The sequence below is a fragment of the Balaenoptera acutorostrata genome, chromosome 10 (assembly GCF_949987535.1).
Source record: "Balaenoptera acutorostrata chromosome 10, mBalAcu1.1, whole genome shotgun sequence".
Taxonomy (NCBI): domain Eukaryota; kingdom Metazoa; phylum Chordata; class Mammalia; order Artiodactyla; family Balaenopteridae; genus Balaenoptera; species Balaenoptera acutorostrata.
The window spans coordinates 107,129,651-107,152,609 of NC_080073.1; the positions used below are offsets into that span (position 1 = coordinate 107,129,651).

Here is a 22,959-nt window from a genome sequence, read left to right on the forward strand (position 1 = left end):
TCATGGAAATAGACCACCTGGACGGAGGTTCAGTTTAACCGGCAGTCACTGAGGCCTCACATGTGACTGCTGCCCGTCTGTGTGGATGCCTAGCTCGCTTTAGCTCCGGGCAGTGCGGTTCCTATTTGACTGAGCGCACTCGACTTCTACAAACCTGCTAGTGTAGCTTTCAGCCTGCCCGTGTATTGCCAAGAAACCGCTTTTTAAAAAAGCAAACTTAGCCTACTAAATAATGTAAGTGTTTTTTTTTAACTCCGGTGACATCTACACTAGCCAAGTAAAATACTACAAAAACACTTTATTTGGAATTCTACAAGTTACTTTAAAAAAAAAAAGATGTTATGTTTCATGAAGCAGATTTCTTAGCAAAACATGTTTAAGAAATAGATCGTATGATCTTATTTAATTTCCATGCATTTAAAATGATCTGTTTAAATCTATGTTTTAAATTATACGGTGATTATTAACTTTTTTAGTTAAAATGCAGAACAGATATTAAATCTGAGGAACCTTGATAGCAGCTACAACGAGATGAATAAACTGTTATTCCGGGTGTTTTTCCCAAAGTTGCATCATCATGGATATCATACATGTTTGCTCATCTGAACATGTTTTTAAGACTTTATGTCTGTATATCTGAAACCTCCCATTTCTCAGTTTTAATCGTAAGATAGCTCCCCAGCAGGGGACTTATATTAGGAACTTTAATATATTAAGTCCTGACATTGGGTTGCATTATTTCCTTTCTAAAGTTAGTATTTAAATCACAAAAATCTTTTTGATATTGTAAAATTTAAAAATATCAAGTTATGTATTGACCTGGAGTGATATTGAAATATATACCATCTATAACTAAACAGTTCATAAATCAAAACATTTCCCATTTATATGAAAAAATACAGAGACTAATTTACGTGTACATAAAAATTATTTGAGCACTGTATGTATTGAAGTGTTTCACAGGCTTACCTTGGAGATGGAGAGGAGTTCCAGGGGGTGCTTTCAACCTCTTAAATGGCTTAAATTTTTCATAATAAAAATTGAGTATCAAGAAAACTAACAAACACTCCCATTTTGAAAAATAATTTTGAATTATGAATGCATTTAAAAATGTGTAAATGTCATTACACATTTAAAAAGCCAATGGAAAACTTAGTCCTAAAGGAACTTTGAAGTGCTGTCATTAGAAAAACTGCATTCCTTACATGAATAAATAATAATAGATGTCTTAGGGAAATCTCTGAAATTAATTATTTCAATAAACGTCTTGAAAATGGAGTTGTTTTTATTCCTTTATGGTTAATATAACATTCTTACTAAATAGTGCTTTAAGTTGTAACAAAAGATGACTTGAATCCCTCCCTACGTTTTTTCAACCGAATTTGGCCTAAGTTGAGGTGTTCCTGGTACCTGATTAAAAAAACAAAGACAAAAAAACTTGCATTTGCTAAACTTGACTGCCGAGCAGTATCAAAAGTTAAATGATGAGAAAAGAAGGTGCGAGTGTCTGGGTGTTTGCTGAATACACTTCAGTCTATTTTCTCCATGAATGTTTATCACATTGGTCTCTGTTTTGCAGAAATGCACATGGTGGGATGATGGTCCTCTGCCTGGGGCCATGTCTTCCCTGTCTGCATCACAGTTTATGTGGGTCTGGGCAGAGATGCCAGGCGCGGGCTGAGATTTTGGGAGCAGAGTGTAGTACAGCAACAGGACCATGAGGGAAACATTTAGGCAGCGTGGACTGCCGTTGCAGGAGTGATAAAGCAGACATGAAAAATGCACTAGTAATCCAGTAATGCCTGAGAACAGTTACTGATTTAACAGACTCCAGGCTGTGCTTAACATAAACTACCAACTTCAGTTCATTCTGTAATATCATGTATAATTGAACACTAGGAAAAGTATGTGCGGATTATTTTCAGGAAGATGATAAATATTTTTTTTAGGGAATGATGTACACATTTATTAATACACTTTAGAGCTTTATAGCACTAACTTGGACTTCTAAAAATAACAATAATTTCCTTTCTAATACCTATGAAAGCAATCTAAGATTCTCATAGTTAAGTAATCTGGAGTGCCTAGACATTATTATGGTTATTATTTTCTAATTCCAATGATGTTTGAAGAAACTTAAATATAATCTAAAAGAAGTCTTAAATATTAGAGAAAAAACAGACAAATTCAGTAGAGACAATCGTTTATTTGCAAATAATATTGGGTATATTCAAGAATAGAAATAACTAACTGATGTACCAGGAAATGCTATTTCTAGTTCTGTTTTTCAGTTCATGAAAAAGGCCTGGCGATACTAACAGAAGAATTGTCTTTTCATGAAATAGCCGTTCTTTTGGACTTTGTTACGTGCATGCTTTTACTTTCAGGTCTGACAATTTGTGGGCACAATTGCCTTCTGACAGCAGAGTGGATGTCTACAAGTAAAATTGTATGTCACGTGGGACAGGCCAAGAACGACAAAGGAGACATTATTGTCACAACCAAGTCAGGTGGCAAAGGAACCTCCACAGTCTCCTTCAAGCTGCTCAGACCTGAGAAAATAGGTATCATCTCCCATGACTTTACTCTAAAGAAGAAAATAAAAGTGGGTTTTGTCTTTTAAAATTGACAACTGGTAAATTAGTATAAAATTTACTTACTCTCATATGTCATTAACTTAGATTCAGTTTATGTTTATTTTTTCAGGAATGGGATATTGGTTAAAGTTTGCATTACTTTTGAAAAGGCAGTTTGCTGAGCTAACGGTAAACTCTAAGGATGATAAGCATTGGAAGAACTGTTGTTCTGTCCTGTGTAAAATCTGTTCATTTAACATGTCGAAATGCCAATTTTAGTTTCTTGATCTTGCATACAATAATTGCATTTCTTGCTGTGATACAGATAAGATTTGAGGTGAAATACATACCTGGTTTGGCCAAATTAGCCAGTAATACCTAAATAATGTTCCGTTTTCCTTCACTTTCTGAGTCCTTTGAGGCCCCGACAAGATGTTGCCTACCTAGGTGTGCCTCTGGCCTCCAAACTAGAAATCACACTCTTCTTGTGCTCTAGAGCCCCTCCTGTGTTCCCTTTGTGTCCTGAACCCGTGCTTCCTTGCCTTGGGGCAAAGAGCTTGGTCTGAGAAGCCGGGACTGATCACACGAGCAGCCAGCTGTGGGTGGAGTGGAGTCACAGAACCACCTACCTCAGAGGACTGAATGAGTTAGAACATCGGAGAAAGTGCTTAGCATAGGTCCTCACACAAACTAAGGGCTGCATAAATCAGTGTTTTAAATTTCTTTTCCTAGCTCTTTATGTATGTGGCATCTCCTCTGCTAAAGTAAGAATACTGTCAGATTCATCTTTGTGGTCCTGTAATGACTTGCACATGGTCCGTACTTGATAAATATTTGTATAATGTAGGACTATCACAGGCATAATTAAACCCAGGCCGTACTTCTCATATAGAAAAGCAAAGAGTTTTGCAAATTTTGTTTTCTGTCTTAGAGCATAAAGCCTTTCTTCAGCATTATATCCTTAAATTCCTCGATTCTTTTTAATAAAAATTTGAGGAATTTAAGGGAAAACCAAAAATGGAATTTACATTTATGTACGTGTGTATGCAAACATAATATACATACAATATTCTTGTTTTTGTTTACTCACTTTTATTTAATGTATTTGAAAACCGAACTGTGAAATTAAAGCAGGAACTTGTTTCCAGTTTTCTGGAGAAACTTAAAAACATTTTGACAGAATCCAGCATCATCTTGTATCATGTTTATACAGCAGATGAAGAAAACTTATTTGAAAGTATTGATTTTATGCTAAAACGCTCTGCCCAGGACTTAGCACAGCACAGGCTCAGGAAAGGCCTATAGACCTGAACCTGGGAGTGTCTGGGCCTGAGCTTACCCTCTGGCAGAGCTTCCTTGCATCATCCTGGCAGACCTGTGGGTGCCCATAGAGTTAGAAGGCTCACAAGGAGCCCTCTGGTCCCCCGGCCCTGCGCTCTGCTCCGCCCCCTCGCACACTGCCCAGCCTCTGTTGCGGCCCGGTCCGAGCCACAGGAAAGAGGGTACTGTTTTCAGAGATTATATTTTGTTTTTCCTGAATATCCTAGTCATTTCCATCACACAAGCCGTGCATTCCGTGGAAGTTGTTTGATTTCTTTATATTGATAATGAGGTTTGTTGGGTATTTTGTTGATGTACCAAATTAATTGTACTGCTTATTATTTGTAAAATACATTTGTTTTAGCAGAACTTTTTCTCAGAGGCTTAACTTGTCTTCTGTATTGAATAATGTACAGTGCAATCAAGAGATGTTATTTTTGCCTTTTTATAGATTTTTAGTGGTTTTAATTAAGCTACCAGCCATTTAAAAAAAAAAATCTGGAGCTTTTGTGCCTTCAAATCTTTAAAAAAATTACTGTAGCATGCATTCTGTATTAGGTCTTTCAACAGTAAAGCAGAATGGTAAGACTTAGTGCCTGGGGAGTGTGTATCTTATTAAGGCTGTGCTCCTCATTTGGTAGGTATTTTGGATCAGTCTGCTGTGTGGGTTGATGAGATGAATTACTATGACATGCGCACTGACAGGAATAAAGGGATTCCTCCCTTGTCCCTGCGTCCTGCTAATCCACTCGGCATCGAGATTGAAAAGTGAGTACTGCCTTGCCTCCATTGTCTTTATTTCTAGCTGCTGAAAAGTTCTGTGCACTCAGAGTGAAGAGAGTCAGGCTCCAGGAACATCCAGGGAAGCACAGTTGAAGACACCACTGTTGTTGGGAGTCGGGCATCATCTCTTGGAGCTTGGTCAGCTTTGCTAGACCGAACCTTCCAATTGGTTAGAACTGTTGGCAGAAGCTACTTACCTCTTCAGTTTTTGAGTTTACATTTTGTGAAGAGGAAAAGTATCTTGAAATTTTGAATAACTAATACTTTTAATGATATGAGAATTAATGGGTTGTCTGGAGTTGTTAAGTTTAAATATTTAGATGGTACTTGAGATTAAAACAGAATTATCCATGTGCTTGATTTTTCAGGAAATTTTTGACCGTAAGTAGAACCAAGGTAGTCTTGTCATTTTGTTTACAACCCCTACCTGTAATTCATACTTAATTCAGACTTACTTTACCAGAATTGTGGCAGGTAAATCTTTCAAGATGTCTTGGACCAAATCTGGAATTCCCTAGTACAGTGTTTTCGTAGATTTTATAATCAGTGCCTTTATCCTTGCATCTTCCTTAGTCAGTTCACCTAACACGTTAGTTGTTTCTGACTTGTCTCTCGGCCTTAGTGACTCTGCTGGTGAAGTTACTACCAAGCGTTTCTCCATAAGCATTTCTGCAGGCGACAGATTAGTTCTGCTAATGCTTTAGCCATAGTTTTATTTTAGGTTTTTCTAGGAATGGAGAAAGTTGTCCACTGATCTTTATATATTTAACCTTCAAGCCTACACTTGAAGACCATTAGTAAATCAAAAGTAAGCTGCTTTTTCACCTGCTGGGGTTTGCCCTGGCTGAGAGAGAGGGAGCATGTGTTTGTCTTGGGAAGTTGTCCTGTGTTGAAAAAGGCCTGGGGTTTGGCAGCTTTTAGTGAGCGGGGACTGTCCTGGGTCACAGCTGGGAAGCTCTTTGGCCAACGTGGGTCATTCTGGAGCTGTTCTAAGGGTTTCAGTGCCCGATAAATTAAGAGTTTAAGGATCAAGAAGGTCCAGGAAAGAAAAGTAATTGCTGGGTCTTTATTTGAGCATAGTTTCCTGCATGAATGGACTTTGTGGTTGAGAGTAAGCCTCTCAGTGGCCTGCTTCAGTGCCCTGGATTCGGCTTCTTTCCAAGGCCCACCGCAAAGGAAGTGTGGAGCAGAAGGGCCCTTTGGATTGTTCTTTTGTAAGGAAGATACAGTTTTGCACCTTTGTACAATGAGTATAGGAATATGGTGTGACTTTTGTCTGAGCCTTAGATGGAACTATCAAAGTTAGGATTAAATTGGTTACTTACTATCATAAAATGGATTTCCTTAATTTTTAGTTTAGCATGTAACACACCCCTCGTTTGATCTCTTTACCTTTTCATGTCCACTTATTTTTTGATTGTCTTGATTGTTCCTGTTACTGCCAGTACTCACACAGGGGTTCGGCTTGAACTCTCTCTTACAGCTCTTTTTCTTAATACATGTCGGGATAATCCCGAGGTAACGTTGGTAACCAGCCAGAAGCACTAAAAGTGCCTGGCTCTTTAGAAGTTGTTTTTCTTCTTCTCTGAGGCAGTCTAGTTGTGTCTGAGCCCCTCTCTCAGTTTAACTCTTGGCCCTCCTGTTACTTGCAGGGTGATTTGGAGTCTGCTCAGCTTCCTCAAGGTGCAGACTGGGCGGCCTGGGTCACGCGGCGTGTGCGTTTCAGCGGTGGGGTCACTCACTCGCAGTGGGCGCTGGTTGGATGTTCGTCGTCGTCACCGTGATCCCCTGCTCTTCTTACATGTGCACTACTCAGTGCTCTGCCTCCAGGGAAAGAATCTTCTTATGACTTAAGATTTCAGGGTGATGAATTGTATTCAGATCTTAAAATAGTATTATGTACATTCAAGAAGTGCTTAAATGGTGATAAAATTTACAGTAATATTTCTTTCAAGTTGTTCCTTGAAAGTTTCAGTAATAATTTGCTCAGCCATGGAATAACTAAAGGATAGTTTTTGAAAAGGTAAAAGCTTGACTCGCATACAAATACAAAATACGCACATGTCCAAGCTTTTATTTAATTCATTAATTAATGGGAAAACCAGTGAAATGTTAAAACCAGTTCAGGGGGAATTCCAGAGGAGAGACATAATGGGCAGTGAGGAATGCTGAAAGGTGCAACAACGGCCACTTCTCCTGCTCAGTAACCAGTTGCATCTTCACCTGACAGGTATTTCTGTGCCAGGCATCCCTGGTCAACATCAACCCTCCACTTCTGCTTCTGTAACAGAGCTGCAGAGCAGAGACAAGGCATGGATGGGGGAAGACAGGGGACCCTGGGCAGGCCCTCCAGACAGTGAAAGGATGGCCAGGAATCTTTTTGCCCATTTAAAGTCTTTCGCAAGTTTTCTGGTCAAAAGGAAGTGTGGATAGAGGGCTTCCCTGGTGGAGCAGTGGTTAAGAATCCACCTGCCAATGCAGGGGACATGGGTTCGAGCTGATCCGGGAAGATCCCCCATGCCGCGGAGCAACTAAGCCTGTGAGCCACAACAAGAGAAGCCACCACAATGAGAAGCACGTGCACCGCAACGAACAGTAGCCCCTGCTCGCTGCAACTAGAGAAAAGCCCATGTGCAGCAACAAAGACCCAATGCAGCCAAAAATAAAATAAATAAAATAAATAAATTTTAAAAACAACAACAACAGTATTCACTTTAAAAAAAAAAGAGTGGTAGAGATACTAGGAAGCAAGAAAATGGAAGGTGAAGGTAGGAAAAGGTATAGAAACCAAGAAGAAGAGTATATAGTTTGGCCAGAAAAATGCTTTTTCAGGTTCCTTTTCACCTTTTAAAGGTACTGTCAGGAAAACTGCATTTGTTTTATTGAAGTCTGACCTCAGATAGAGAAGCCTTATTTTAGAAAAAGAGAGTAGGAAAGGAAAAGCAGAGTTAAAATATCGGTGTGGGTTTTACTTCCGTGACTCTCTTAATAGCTTTTAGATGAAAGCTTTGGTCCCTGTAGAGAATGGTGTTACATTGAGGTTAGAATCCCTGAGAGCATTCCCTTTTACTATGTCTTTTATTTCTGTTTATTAATGTCATTTGGGGTTTCTTTTATAATTAAAAGATGGGAGAGGACCTATTTTTAATTTAAAAAAAATGTCATCAGAGAAGGAATAACAGGATTTAATTACTTGCTTGTTGAAATACACTAATTGCGAAGGTTTGAAGAATTATGACTGCTTGTTATAAAGTACCATGGTCCTAATGAATTACCAGACTAAAGCGGTGAGGTCGCCTCTGGAAGAGGAATCAGCTCCTGGTAATTACAGTGCTGAGTGTTCATGGCAGTTCTCGGCCCACAGTCCAATGTGCAGGGTGGGGCCAGGGGGAGCCCTGCAGCGCTGTGGCCAGTTCATGGGGCCATGAGCAGCAAGCACGAGTAGCCGGATGTAGCCTTGCTCTTGGGCGTGAGGCAGAGGTCAGTGAATGTTTCATTGGTGTGCTCAGCGTGCACGCCGCCGTCTTCCAGCCCACAGGCTTAACAGCTGGCGTTTGTGGGCCTCCTTCGGCTGCTGAAGTCCTGCATATTCCTAGAGTTTTAACTGGTGTTCTGCACACCTGGTGCCTTGATACTTATAAAAATGTTGCTAATCACTCAGAAAAAAATAACTTCACTTTGAACTGAGACTAGGATTTGCTTGTAAAAAGTCTGTATTTCTGATTTACTACACTGTCACAAATATGCATTCTTTGCACTGCTTAAATTATGATGGAGACAAACTTAACTGAAAAAGAAGGTAAAAACAGGTTCATATTAATAAGTAAAAGCCTTCACTATGTTTTATTTCTTAAAAGTACTCTTTGCCTACTAGGAGAATATCTATAAGTAATGTTTTTGGAGACAGTACATACATGGGAGTTAGGGCCTTAAAATGGAACTTTGCCCCTCCTGTTTTTTCCCCCTCCTGTTTTTATGGGATCTGCAACCTTTTTGTGAAATTACTACCTGGGAAGAGCTATCTGGAGTAGTCAGTTGATGCACCACTCGTATCTTTATTTCCACGTAGGTTTTATGAACAATGCAAGTCTGACTTGCTCCTCATCAGTTTGGCTTTCCAATAGAAAGAAAAGGTGGCCAGTTTTCCTGCTCCATTTAGAAAACAAGGAAAGGTGACAAAATAATTCTTAGTATGAGTGTGGAAGGGAAAAGCCTTGGGTAAATTTACCTTTTAGAAATGTTATGAAAACAGATTTGTGGGCTGTGATGTAGTGCCTAGGTCCAGAAACTGTGTGAGACCAAAAAAGGAAAAAAACACAACGTAAAACAAGCTCATAATATTTAAGGTGCAGAGTAACACTGGTGCTGGAGTGAAAGCTATGAGAATTGAGTGTGACACACACTTGGAAGAGCCCCCCTTTCCTCCCATCTTTCTACCTGCAGGTCAGGAGAGCGTGTTCCCCTCGGTGTGAGCACAGTGGTGCAGCTGTACCCAGGCTCCTCTGCGCGGGTAGTTAGACTTTCTCTCAGAAGGGTTTTTGTTGTTTTACTGGCTCGCGGGTCATCACTGCCAGTCGTTCTCGTACTTGAAAGTGAACGCTGCTGTGTTGAGGACGTTCCTGTTAATTTTGCTTCTGACCACTGGGCCGGTCAGGTCCGTGTACCTGGGTCTTCATGGCCAATCCTTTTCAGGAGGTGTAATCTGAGCTCACACTGCCATCTAATGGGGAGCGTGCGCTGTAGGGGCATGAAGCTTGTCAGCTGCTGAAACTGTTGGTTCCTTAATGAAAACACTTCCCATGTTTACATGGTAGACTCCATGTTGCTTTCACCCTCCAGTTAGTGGGTTTAAAGTGTGGATTTAGTTTGAATCACTCAGAATATACCTTGCTGTTACTGACTTGTTAAGCCATCACTTCACTTGGAGGGTCAGAGCCTAAGATCCAGTTTTTGTGGACAGAGGTTTAAGTTTTAACTCTCCAGACTTCGTGCTCCATTGACACAGTGCTTCTGCCCTTCCTCATGCTGTTACCAAGGCCATTAGCAATTTTCTGCATTCTGAATCAGTGTCTCCCTCAGTTTCTATTTTTCTGGATTTGTAGTTGTGGGTTTTTTCCATGCCTGAGATTCTCTGGTTCTTTAATTGGCAGTAGAAGTATGGAGTCCTGCTCTTGACTGTTTGCATGCAGCCTCTCTGGGGCTGTTTCCTGACTGTAAAATGGGAATACATAACTCACGTTGTTACAAGAATCAAATAAAATGGTTCTTATGAAGAGTCTGTTAAATATAGAGAACCAAGTGGAAAGAATAAAAATAACAGCAAGTAACATTTTTGAGCGTTTATCACGTGTCAAAAACTGCTAAGCCTTCCACACTGCATTACCTACTTTAATCCTCAAAATATTCCTAAGAGGAAGATATTATGATCCCATTATCCTCGTGAATAAATGGAACCTTAGAGAGGTTAAGTATCTTCCTCAAGGTTATTCCGACAACGCTAGCCGACTTGTAAACCACTGCCGTGGGCCGTCTCTGCTTCTGTGGGTACACTCCCCACAGAGCATCGTTGCTTCCCGTGTTGTCGTTCGTTGTCTCTTTTCTCTGGATCTTCTGTTTCACATTCATTTTGAGGTGTTTGCGTAAAAGATCTTATTTTGGGATAGACTCTTGACTCAGGATGCCTTCAGCTGTGAGTAGTAGAAACAAAAATTCATCCTGGTTTAAGCAAAAAAGATATTTATTTTCTCATAATATACAAAGTCCAGAGATGGTGGACTCCACGATTGGCTGAGTCCGTGGCTCAGAAGTGTCACTGAGATGTAAGGAGCCTGGGTTTGCTGTTCTGCTGCCCTTGGAGTCGCACTGATCTCCTTCATAACTGCAGAGTGGCGTTAGAGGTTTCTAGTGTCGCGACGACAGTAATACACAGGAAATAATAGTGTTAAAATAAAGATCCAGTATTGTTGAAACTGTAATAATACCCAGGAAATAATGAAGCTCGGTAAAGTCTGAGGGCAGAAAGACACTGTCTCTTCTCAGTTCTCCTTAAAAGTGTGGAGGCCTTGCCCAGAAATGCTCCAGCAGCTCTTTCCTCAGACACTGTGGTCAAAACCCAGTCACTCGATCAACAGCAAGGGGAGCACGGTCAGCACACTGCTTAGGATTACTGATGTTCGGGCTCGTGAAGGCGTGGGCGCCCCGCTCTGCAGGTGCTTCTGTCTGCGAGCGGGCAGGGGATGTCGGCTCTCGGGCTGACGGCAGGCCCCTGGTGTGGTCTGGATTGAGCTGTCTGACCTCTCTGTGACAGAGTGTTGTCATCCTTGATGTAACTTGTCTTATTCTTGTACGGCTGATTCCTAATCACTCTTTTTCCAATTTAAATGTACAGTAAGATTGGTAAGAGTTGAATGTCTTCAGGAAGAAATCACTCTAAAATAAACTCGTTCTTAGGGGTGATTATGAGGGTTTGAGAACTAGGACTTAGTGTTCTGACCAAGAGATCCAGTACCTTTCAGACTCTTGACCCGTTGAGGTGCTTGAAGGAGCTGTGTGTACAAGAAGTGAGTGGGTGGGGTGGATTAATGCTTCAGATCTCAGTGGAGGGCTCTCACGTGGCCCCTTCCAAATGTCGCCACTCACACTAATGCCAGCACTCAGGGTCAGCCCCCGCCCCGCCGGCTGCGCTTGAAGGGACGCACAGGGGTGCAGAGCCCATGGAGTCCTGCGGAGGACGGCGTGGGGAGGGGCTCCCGGGGCAGCAGAGTCCTCTCGTAGAGCCCCCCTAGACTTCAGGCCTTTATCCTGTGATGAAGCAGACCCTGTACATGTGTAAAAACAACAACCTAGGGCATCATAGGTGAGATATTACTAAGGTTTAAGGATCAGATCACTTTTAAGTGTGGGAAGTTCTAGATGGTTGGGATTTATTATCTTTCAATACCGCCAGTTTAAGCATCCTAACAGTATAGGATATAACCTTTTGTTTTTTAACTTTTTAAAATAGCTTTATTGAGAAATAATTAACAAATTTGTAAGATGTTTAAAGTGTATGTCTTAGCGATTTGATATACGTATACATTGTAAAAGGAGTCCCACCATCTCGGTAACTAACACATTCATCACTTCACATAGTTAACTTTTTTTTTTTTTGGTGAGAACATTCAAGTTCTGTTCTCTCTATGGCATTATCACCTATAGTCACATATTACACATTAGATCCTCAGACCTTAGTCATCTCGTGAGTGAAAGTTTCTCCCTCTCCCTATTCCCCCACCTCCAGGCAACCACTTTCCTGCTCTATTTCTATAGTTTGACTTTTTTTTTTAATATTTCACATATTTTGCACATCTGATACGGGGCTTATATTTGCACATCTGACAAGTGCTTAATATCCAAAATATATAAAGAAGCCTACAAGTCAATAACAACAACAACAACAAAAAAAGCCAGTCTGATTAAAAAATGGGCAGAGGATCCGGACATTTTTCCAAAGAAGACATACGAATGCCAACACGCACATGAAAAGGTGCTGAACATCACTAATCATCAGGGAAATGCAAAGCAAAACCACAGTGAAATCACCTCACACCTGTCAGAATGGCTCTCTTGTTATTTGAATGGCTCACAACAAATAACAAGTGTTGGAAAAGGTGTGGAGGAAAGGGAACCTTCCTGCACTGTTGGTGGGAACGTAAATTGGTGCAGCCACTGTGCAGAACAGCAGGGAGGTCCTCAAAAAATTAAAAATAGAGCTACCATATGACCCAGCAGTCCCACTTCTGGGTATTTATCCAAAGAAAATGAAAACAGAATCTCAACGTTATCTGCACCCCATGTTCACTGCAGCATTATTTACAATAGCCAAGATATGGGAACAACCTAAGTGTGCATCCACGGACAAGGGGTTAAAGGAGTTGTACGTGTGGGTGCCCAGGCTCGCATTGTTGCTCAGGAACACGGGAATGTTACTCAGCCGTGAGAAAGAGGGCAATCCTGTCATCTGCAACAGCGTGGGTGGACCTTGATCTCAGTATGCCAGACAGGAAGACAAAGTTATTTTCTTTTTTTAAAACTAAACCCATTGAGTAGTACTTAGCTGTCAGACCTGTGGGGACTGCGTGGCCTTAGCCATCTCAGCGTGGCATACAACTTCTGTGTTTTTTAGTTTCACGTCTGCATTTGGTGCCTCTTTGCTTTATTTGCTGTCATTGTCTCAGAGCCTTTTTTGTCCTGTCATACTTAACTCCAGCTACTCTTCTTACCTTGTGCTTTGATGATGGGTAGGAACCACCCAACGAGAGTAAAGCTGCAGGGCCCGAGCGAGGGAGAGAAGCTCAGTTTGGCTCCCCAGAGGCCCTTTTTGCTGCTTTGTTGTCAGTTGTGTCTTCAGTCTCTGAGTGTGGACCTGACCCTTGTTAGGTGAGAATTTCATGGAGTTGAATAATTTATAAAGACTGTTAATAGCAGGGACTTAGTTGGTATCAGGTGATTCTGTGGTATTTTTGATTCTGTTAAGACTATTTAACTTCAGGACTGCGTAGAGCGCCACGTTGACAAAAAAGCAGTAGGTGGGCCACCATGCACTTCTTTGCACTGATGAGGCCCCACTGGTGCACCAGGCTGTCCTTTCCAGCTTAGACAGCTCCCTGGGCGGACACCTCCCGCCGGTGAAGGTAGAACTGTGGCTCGTGGCCCTTGCCTGTCAGAGCGAGTGGGAGGCTCCTGGGTGCCTCCCTGGGGCTCCGCTAAGTCTCCACTCAGCCGCATATTCCCCCAGAGTTCCAACGCGGAGGCATGAAGTATAAATAAATAAAATGATAAAAACTTCCGAAGGTGACAGGATTTTATTACTAAGTAAAGTATCAAACCAGCATGAAGAATCTGAACCAAAATAAAGTTCAAAAAATGCAGTTCTCCAACTCCCTCTCAAAGACTGTGGTGACAGTGACCAACGTGCTTATGGAGCACACACTCGGAGGCACACCTGCTCACACACATCCCCCAAGAAGATTGAGGCTACCGTTGTTCTTCACTCTTGAAGCCAGTGAGGAAAGATTAAGGTTGACTTGGTCTCCGAGTTACCAAGACTTAGGTGATGCCAGCTTGGTATCCACAGCTCCCTTAGTCTCATCTCACCTTGTCTGTTACTCCCATGTTAAACAGACCTTTTCTTCCCTTAATTAAGGAAAACTCTGTGGTGAGAGAGGTTAAGTGTAACAGGAGGGAACATGGGATCTCCTGGCCGAGATGCCGGCCTCCGTGTCCAGATGCAGGGTTTCCAGGGGAGATCGTGGAGAGCTGTGTTTTGGACTTATGTCCCTTGCCCTCTGGGGGAGAATGGGGACAAAGGAGCCAGTAGAGAAGAGGAGGGGGGGCGAGAGCTGCTGGAGAGTGTGACGGGCTTCCCGGCCACCCGGTCAGGGCCCCCAAGCCCAGGTGAGCACCTCCCTCTCCCTGGAGAGAGTGGGCTCCAGGCCTTTTCCAGTTGTGCCCAAGGGGACTGGTCACCTGCAAGGCGAGGGGCTCCGGCGGGCAGTGCTCGTGGGTGGAGGTGGGATGTTGCCCTTGGACAAGGCTGCCTAACTTCTGAAATGAGGCTGTGTCTGTGATAATGCAGCATCGGGACTCTCAGAGAAGTCATCAGACTTGCACACCTTTTCTTCCAGGCTGGGGATAATTTCTCCCACTGAATAAATTTTAGAGACAGAATAATTTTGTGTCCCATATGGGGGTGGGGAACAATTTCAGTCAGAGGGGAACGAGGTAAAAACGACCAGGATGTTTGCAGGAAACTGTGATCCCTTTGAAGTTGCTGGAGCTTCGGCTTCGAGGATTAGGGTAGCAGAAATGAGTCCTGAGAGAGAAGCAGGTTTGGGAAATGGAGGGACTTGACCACAGAGCTTGGACTTCATTCTGCAGGCAGAGGGTGGGCACTGTAAGGACTGCTCGCTCACAGGCCCTCAGTGGGCCGGGTCCTGCCCACTTCCGTTTGCTCTCAGACACAGCTTGCTCACCTCCAGCGTGGAGCCTGACACCTCTGGTAGATACTTAATTCGTGTTCGAATGAATAGATAAATGAACTGATCGAGAAGTTGACCTTAAAAATGTGGGCAAGAAAGTGAGGTACAGATAAGGGAGTGTCAGTTAGTGTAAGCTTTTCTTGAAATTGATCTAGACGTGGACATAGAAACATGGGTACTATATAGATCTGATTTTATCAGTAGGCGTCATCAGGCATCAGTGTGTCTTAAAATAACTTTCATACAGGTCTTTAACAAAAAGCATTTTAACAAGTTGATTTACTGTTTTTAATTTCAGTGTACCCAAATTTTGATTTTTATCTACTGAGTAGGAAATGATTTCATGTTTGGATAGATTTCATGAAGTATCAACTCAGCCTCTTTAAATCATATTCTTTTTTTGATGTAATTTCTGTATTTTAACTAATTTCCTATCTTACATATACAGTCAAAGTTTATATGTTAAGTTAGCTGAGGTGTAGGAAGTATATTTTTTTACACACACAAACATAGGCTCCATAATGTATCATGTATCATTGTAATGATTTGTATTCATGTTTATTACTGTTGGTTACATCTTTATAGTAATAGCACTCAAAATATATCTTAAACCTTTTCCTCCCTCAGAGGTAAATTTCCCCAGAAGGACTTAGAAACGCTGTTCCCTGGAATGAGTGCTGATTTTACAAGTGAGAACTTTTCGGCTGCCTGGTACCTCATAGAGAACCACTCCAACGCCAGGTTAGTGGGTGCTGGGCTGTGTTGTGTGGTTTCATGGGGTGCAGCTCATCAGACTTGAGGTAACGTGGGTTTCCCTCTGGCTTTGCTGCTTAGCAGCCCTTTGACCTCGGGTGAGCTCATAAACATCTCAGAGTATCTGTTTCCGTATTTATAAAATGGGATCATTAATCAGAGGACCCCTATTTCCTACTATCATGTTCTTTCTATATGTTTCGTTATTTATGCCACCCATTAAAACTTCGGAGTCTCAGCTGTGTCCTGTGTCTGAATGTGATCCCCCTCCCTGCTCAGGTAACAGAATTCTCGAGTGCTGGTTTAAAGCGAGGAACACACCTCCTTCCCTGACCAGAGAGCAAAGGAAGATGAGTTATTTATCATCTTGCAAAGACCTGGCTTAAAATTAGCCAAAAAATAAACAAGGGTCATGTATCCAATTAAAGTGCTCCTTTGTGTCTGCTACTTATAGTTTACCCACCCTCTGTACAAGAGCAGGTCTGTAACTTTTTCTCAAGACTGGCTTAAAACAGTTATATTTAGTAAAAATGTTTTAATAAATCAATGGCTTATTGTTTAAAATTTGTATTCTTGAAAAGCCAACTTGTTAAAATATACCTTAGGAGAAATTCTTCCCTCACCTATTGGGATGAAAACCATTATAGAAAACAGGAAAAGTTGGTATATACCTAGAGTAAATTTGGCCTGATAAATTTTTAGAGCAAATGCCTGTCACTTTCTTTGTGCAAGATGGTTCTGAGTTCACATTATAGACGTGCTTTTCTGTCACCATGTCAGGATTGATCTCTGTTCTCTGTGTAGGGCCATCTTGGCATTCAAGAATATAGTTAACGTTTTATATAGCCAGATTTTCTTAGCTCAGGTGGAAATAAAACTTCTGAAATACAGAGATCTATTTTTTCTCTGCCTGAGATATAAAGATGAAATAGTGTGATCTGTTTAGTTATTTAAATTTTGAGTTGACCCCCAGGTTTCCTGTAATTTCACTGTTAATGGCGGGGCCCGGTCGTGATGGGCTGAAGAGTCAGCGTGCTCAGCTTGTGTCCAGAGCACAGCAGTGAATGTCCAGGGGGTCCTCCTTAGTCCTGGCACCCAGCACTGCATGGTCCAGGTCTCCCCATCTGGGAGACGCTCTTCAAAACTCCTTACCTGGCAAATCCTGTGTGTGATTTGGGTCGATTATAAGAATGTGTCCATGTGTATTTACTTCCCAGGGGTCTGACATATGAGGGCTACAGATCTCCTTGTATAGCTGCTGTAACTTTGGCGTTCATAACATGTAAAGGTTTAGATCTAGGTAAGAATTTGAAAGCTTGGTTTCATCTGATTACATATTGTATCAGTCTGTATCTTTCCAGGGTAGGCTTCAGTATTTCACACTTGATGCATTATCTTCTTGTGGTTTCTTCATTTCACTTCAGTTTTGAACAGCTCAAAATGGCCGTCACCCACCTGAAGAGGCAGGCTAACAAGAAGAGCGAGGGCAGCCTGGCGTGCGTGAAAGGGGGACTCAGTACTTTCTTTGAGGCACAGGACGCCCTCTCAGGTAAGGTGACCCTCAGCCATCTGCTGGGGCTTCCCCGCGGACACCCGGCCCTGCACGTACGGAGTGTTTGCAGGCTGTGGCGCTGAGGCCGTGTCCCTGGAGCGGAGCTCTGCAGTGGCCACCAGTCAGTCTTTGCGGCCGGGCTGGGATCTCTTTGAAGGCTTGGTACCTTAAGTATTTGTCCCTGAGGCTTTGCTCACCCATCAGACACCTGTGAAATAGGAGACCACGCTGCCTCCCCGCAGCGCCCGGTGTCCAGTTAAATCCCAAGGGTAGAATTCTAGAATTTTAAAAATCCTTGTGTAGCCATCAGTATCTTGCACATGGGACTAATTCTGTAGATGTGACCCATTGTGTGTTTGGTCTGGGAAGAACTGGTGATAACGTGTCCTTTCTTTGTAGCCATCGCCCCACCAGCCCAGCACGGTAGCTAACTCCCCCATCCATGTACTCATCCTTACATGGGAGGGAAATTGTATTCAGTAGAAATGGTGTGGCTTTAGACATTTCAAGGGAAGATGTTGGGTAGGTTATTTTATTTTTTTCTTTCTCTTAAACTACCTTTAATTAATAGAAATCAAATTATTGTTTATCTAGTAAAAAGTAAGATGTATTAAATAAAAAAAAGTAAGCCCAATTCTTTTTAAAAACAAAGACACCTGTAACTAAGTACCTGTATAGCTAAGTACCTGTAACCCTAACTGTAGACTAAGAGGCCACACCTTCTTCAATTCAGTAAGTTTTTAAAATTAATTCGTACTGTTAAAGTTCAGATGTTCTATTATCTTTTTTAAAACCCTTCTCCTCCTGGGCCAGACACGCTTGGTTGCCTTTTGACAAGTTATATGTGCATCTGGTACAGCTCTCTGCACGTAGAAGTTAGGTCTTTGAAGGAGTGAGTTGTGAATGCCTGGGAGGGAGCTGAGAAGTCAGGTGAACTTTGATAAAGTCTCTGTGCCCTGCGTTTTTTGATGGTGTTATTTTCTTCTTTCTTTGTGCTTATTGATATTCTAAGTTGTCAGTGGTACTATGTCAGCAGCAGAAACTTGAGCATAAATGAACTGAGTTTAGTGTTCTCGAGTTAAACGAAGTTATCGATATGCCTGGTAGCTGTGCACGTGATAATTTGCCATATGTGATTAGCAGTTCTCATAACTATTGTAATTACAATACTTCCTTAGCAAAAACATGCTTGACTCTTCTCTCCACCCTTTTTTTATTAACATATGTATTTGTAAACACATGTATACTTGTATTCATTTATTTATGGTTTTACTTATGTAAATGGCTTCACTCCTGGCAGATTTCAAGAAGTTTTATTTGGTGCATTAAATTTAGTCTCATTTATTAGACATTTGTCCTAGAAGTATACTGGTAATTTAAAGTTTAGCAAAGATGATAATGCTGACCCACTACTAATAAGCGAGTGACTCTATGGCGTATAGAAAATGATTTTAATGGTAAATTAGAAAATTTTAGACACACATATATCTAGCTTTTCTATTTTTTGATGTAAATGTACATTACAAAAAATATTAAACAGACAAATAATCAAGAACGACTTGAAACCCTACTGTAGGGATAATCACAGTAACATTTTGATGTATTTCCTTTTGGTCTTTTTCCCCCTCAGCTTATATGAGTGCATATTACAAAATTGGAATTATATTGTGTATATAGTTGTGTGTGCTAGAAATCTTTTATACTTTAGGTGGCTCCTCTGAGTAATTATTTTCCTATACTTTAGCATTTGATTTGTTTTATTAGTAGCTCTTTAGAAATTTTTTCAACTATAGTCTTAATTGAAATTGAACTGTAGTTTTAAAAAATGCTTTTTCGGTCAGGTTTTGGTGTTACTGTTATACAGAATCATGTGGATCTGTGTGAGTATATGTTCGTACTGTGAAGTGGGTTATGTAGATTAGGAATTATTTGAAATTTGAGAGCGTTAATACATTGAAAGAGCTAATAAGCTGTCTGCTCAGGTAATTAGCTTTACTCTCCTATTATGAAAAATTTCAAGCATGCTAAGAGTAGAGAGAACAGTACCATCACTTCCGTATATACCTGTCACCTAGATTTAGCAGGTCATATTTTTCCATACTCGCCTCATCGGAGGTTTCGAGGCTGCTTGGTTTGTGTTTGCTGATCTCAGGCAGCACGGCCTTCCTCTCCTGTGCGCTTCAGTATGAGTCCCCTGATGAGGACGTTGCGTACTCGACCACAGCCCCGCGACCACAGCTCAGAAAGTCCCAGTAATCCGTCGGCATCATTCAAGGCCCCAAATTCAAATTTCCCCAGTTACACTTACTTGGTTTGTCCAAACCAAGATCCACATAAGACCCAGGCAGTTCATTTGGTGTTTTTTTTTTTTCAGTCTCTTAAGCCTCTTTTAAACTAGAACAGTCCTTTCACCTTCGCTACCTGTCTTCATTTTTTTCGTGCTATTGATTTGTTGAAGACACGAGGCTGTTTGTCCTGTAGGATATCCCATATTCTGGATTTGACTCATTACTTCCTCGGGGCGCCATTAGCTTATTTGACTCTCCGGTGTATTGCTGGGACTTAGCTGATTGGATACCAGTCGGGATTCAGTTTTGACCCTTGCGGCTCCATGTGGTGGCGTGTGCTTCCGATCTTACCCCATCGGGAGGCGTCAGTGTCTGTGCCTCCTGGAGAGAGACCCTGGGGTGTATATATAGACACTGGCAGCGGGTGTAGAGATGCACTTTTGAAATCTCTGCTTTTTGTGTTCTGTGGATTTTGGTTTGGCTTTCTGAATTTCTCTATTTCATTAAGATTTTCATGCCTTTTAGAATTGCATTATAATTTAAAAGTCATTAAAATTTCATTGTAATAGGCCCTTGTCACCAATTTCATTCACTCGTGTGTCCTACTTCTTTGTTTACATTGATTCTTTTTTTTTTATAGATATATTTTTAATTAATTAATTTTTGGCTGTGTTGGATCTTCGTTGCTGTGCACGGACTTTCTCTAGTTGCAGCAAGCAGGGGCTACTCTTCGTTGCGGTGCGCGGGCTTCTCATTGCGGTGACTTCTCTTGTTGTGGAGCATGGGCTCTAGACACGCGGGCTTCAGTAGTTGTGGCTCGCGGCCTCTAGAGCGCAGCCTTAGTAGTTGTGACGCATGGGCTTTGTTGCTCTATGGCATGTGGGATCTTCCCGGACCAGGGCTCAAACCCATGTCCCCTGCATTGGCAGGCGGATTGTTAACCACTGTGCCACCAGGGAAGCCCACATTGATTCTTCAGTTATGCCTTTTTTGTGTTTTTAAAATTTGAAATTTTAATTTTCCTCTTTGATCTAGTAGTTTGTAGTGGATTTTTGTTTTTTAAAGTTAGTTTCTAATCTAATTATATTATGAAAAGAAAATGTGTTTCTTGATAGATACCAGTTTTCTGCAACTGCGTGTTCTTTTCAGGGCACACTGATCGGTGTATTATTATCAGTGCCTGATCAATTATGTTATTTAAGTCTAGGTTATTTATAATAAACATGCCAGACAAATCTCCCTCTTTAATTTTGACTCTGTCAGTTTTTCTTTGTATGTAAAACATGTTTCCTTTGTAACTTTTGATGCTTGGATTCTCTTGATACTAATATTACACTGTAAGGTAATAGTAATAGCTGCAAAATTGGGGCACTTCCCAGGACTACCGCAGGTTTGGTGATCAGCTGGAAGGACTCACAGAACTCACAGTTGTGGTTTATTACAGCGAAGGGAGACAACTTAGCTCAGCCTGGGGAAGGGCACCCGGGGTGGGGCCAGGCAGTCCCACCCACAGGGAGCCCTGGTTGTCCTCTCGGGTGGAGTCGTGTGGCACTGACCCTCCTGGTGGTGATGTGAGATGGCGGCGTGGAGTGTTGCACCCAAGCCTGGGGTCCGTAGTTTTTATTGGAGCTCTGTCACATAGACACGAGCTGACTCCAACAGCTGGCCTCCATCTCCAGTCCGTCTGGAGATCGAGCCAATGCCAAGTGACCAAAGCCCTCACCATAAACCACATTGTCAGACTGTGCGGTGAGGCCCCATCACAGAAGATGCTTGAAGAGTTTAGAGGTGACCTTCCAGCAGCCGAGGGCAAAGGCCAACCCTCTCTTTGGGCAAGATTAAATTCTTTACTGTACAGGATTAACATTCCATACCCTTCCTTTTGTATGCATTTGCTTGATGATATTATGCATTAAGTTCTTTTTAACCTTGAGAAATTTTGATTTTGTTTCTCTCTTATAAGCAAGAAATGGTAGGATTTATATTCTTTTATGCCGTTCTGAGAGGTTCTGCCTTTTCATAGAAGAATTTAAGCCGTGTACATTTATCATAAGTGAAACTTCTGTCCTTTTGTTCTGTTATTTTTTCTTTTTCCATTTTTACCTCTGCTATATGGACCATATTGTTTGCACATTTGGAAGACATGGTCTTACGTTTTATTACAGGTTGTCTCTGACTCTTGATGTGCGTGACAACAGTTTGACACATCTGCATTCCTCCTGTGCTTTCCTTTTTTCTGGTCTTAACTTAATCTGAAGTCATAGACCCAGCCGCTTTTTTTTACCTTTTCTATTTTATGATTCTGTTTCTAGATTTATTCTTGTCTTTTGCATTTAATTTCATATTTACCACAGTTACTTAAAATTTACCATTTATACACATACATTTCATTGGCTTTAATGTTTGTTGCCAGTTGTGTATATGTGTCATCTTTCCTCTTTGGATTTTTTGTTTTGTAACTCTTGTGCGTTATCTGTTGAATTCCTGCATGCAGAAGTGTCTCTTGCTTTCATACATGAACAACCCCTTGGCCATAAGAGAATGACTTTTAAAACATTGATCCAGGGTCTTTTAGTGTCACAGAGAGGAAATCCTGAGCCAGAGTAATTCTTTATTACTTGTAGGTGACTTGTTCATTTTTCTCTCTGCCTAAATGCTTAAGATATATTTGTTTAGCCTTAAATTATTAAAAAAAAAAAAAACCCAAAACAAAAAAACCACCTTTTCAGGATATATTGGAATGTAGGTCTTATTTTTATTCATTTTACCCGACACTTGATGAGCTTTTGGAGCCTGTAGACTCACACCTGCAGGCTCTGACACTTCTCTTCTGCTCAGTCAGCTGTCACTCCCCGGGGTGTCTCTGAGAGGCCTCTTGCCCTGCTGCTTCCCTGCGCTGTGCCCAGGGGAGGAGCCCTCTGCTAGTTTCCCTCCCTCTCCTGCACGCTGGGTGCTGGGAAATGGTCGTGCTTAAACAGTCCTTTCCTTAAAGGGGTGTTGGAGGTGAGAACAGTAGGGGAGACTCTGTAGTCTTGAAGACTTGGGAAAAAGTCTGCAGGTGTGTCATGTCTGGGCCACCCTGTGTTACAGAGTTAGCTGGATAAATACCTTTCTCTGCCCTTTTGATATCATCTGTGTTCTTCTCTTGACCGAGTGGACTTTTTTCATACACAGTCCAAGGATTTTTTTCAGTCCATCCCAGTCAGGTGTACAGCTGGCAGCAATTACCTTCTTGCATGGCTTTTATTTATCTTTAAGGTTTTATGCTGTTTTCTTTATTCCTGTGTGTACCATGAGTATTTTAATTAGAATTTGGCAAGACGTGTGTCTGGCATAACTAATCTGCCAATGTTAACCTCGGTGTGTTTATTATAGTTTTTTCTTTACCATATCCTGCAAAAATATTCCCAGCACCGTACTCCACTTTCCCGTGGCTGTCGCCCTGCTGTGCCCTTCCGGCCCTCAAAGCCTTGAAGCCCAGGTTCTCCCTGCTTGCGGTGGTGCCTGTGGGGCCTCCTTACAGGAAAGGCCGGCTGTTCCTCAGTCCCTCTGACCCTCACCTGGCCAATCACTTGTTTTAGTGGCAGGTCGAGCCCCATCAACTGCTCCTTCTGAGAACAACTGTGGGCCTGGCCTCCTTTACCGTACGCTAGGTGAGGGGTGGCCGA

At 41.8% G+C, this 22,959-nt stretch overlaps 1 protein-coding gene across 2 annotated transcripts in view; it reads left to right on the top strand.

Annotated features, from left to right (window-relative positions):
* The window catches only part of EXOC2 (exocyst complex component 2), a 156,423-nt gene that overhangs the window by 31,402 nt on the left and 102,062 nt on the right, over window positions 1–22,959 (top strand). For both annotated transcript variants that reach the window (XR_009009545.1, XM_057555106.1), the window contains exons 3-6: window positions 2,388–2,564; window positions 4,538–4,664; window positions 15,326–15,439; window positions 16,876–17,000. Coding sequence is in view for 1 of the 2 variants with exons in the window: in XM_057555106.1 (XP_057411089.1) it covers window positions 2,388–2,564; window positions 4,538–4,664; window positions 15,326–15,439; window positions 16,876–17,000 (543 nt within the window). In the remaining variant the exon portion in view is untranslated. The remainder of the gene's footprint in view (window positions 1–2,387; window positions 2,565–4,537; window positions 4,665–15,325; window positions 15,440–16,875; window positions 17,001–22,959) is intronic.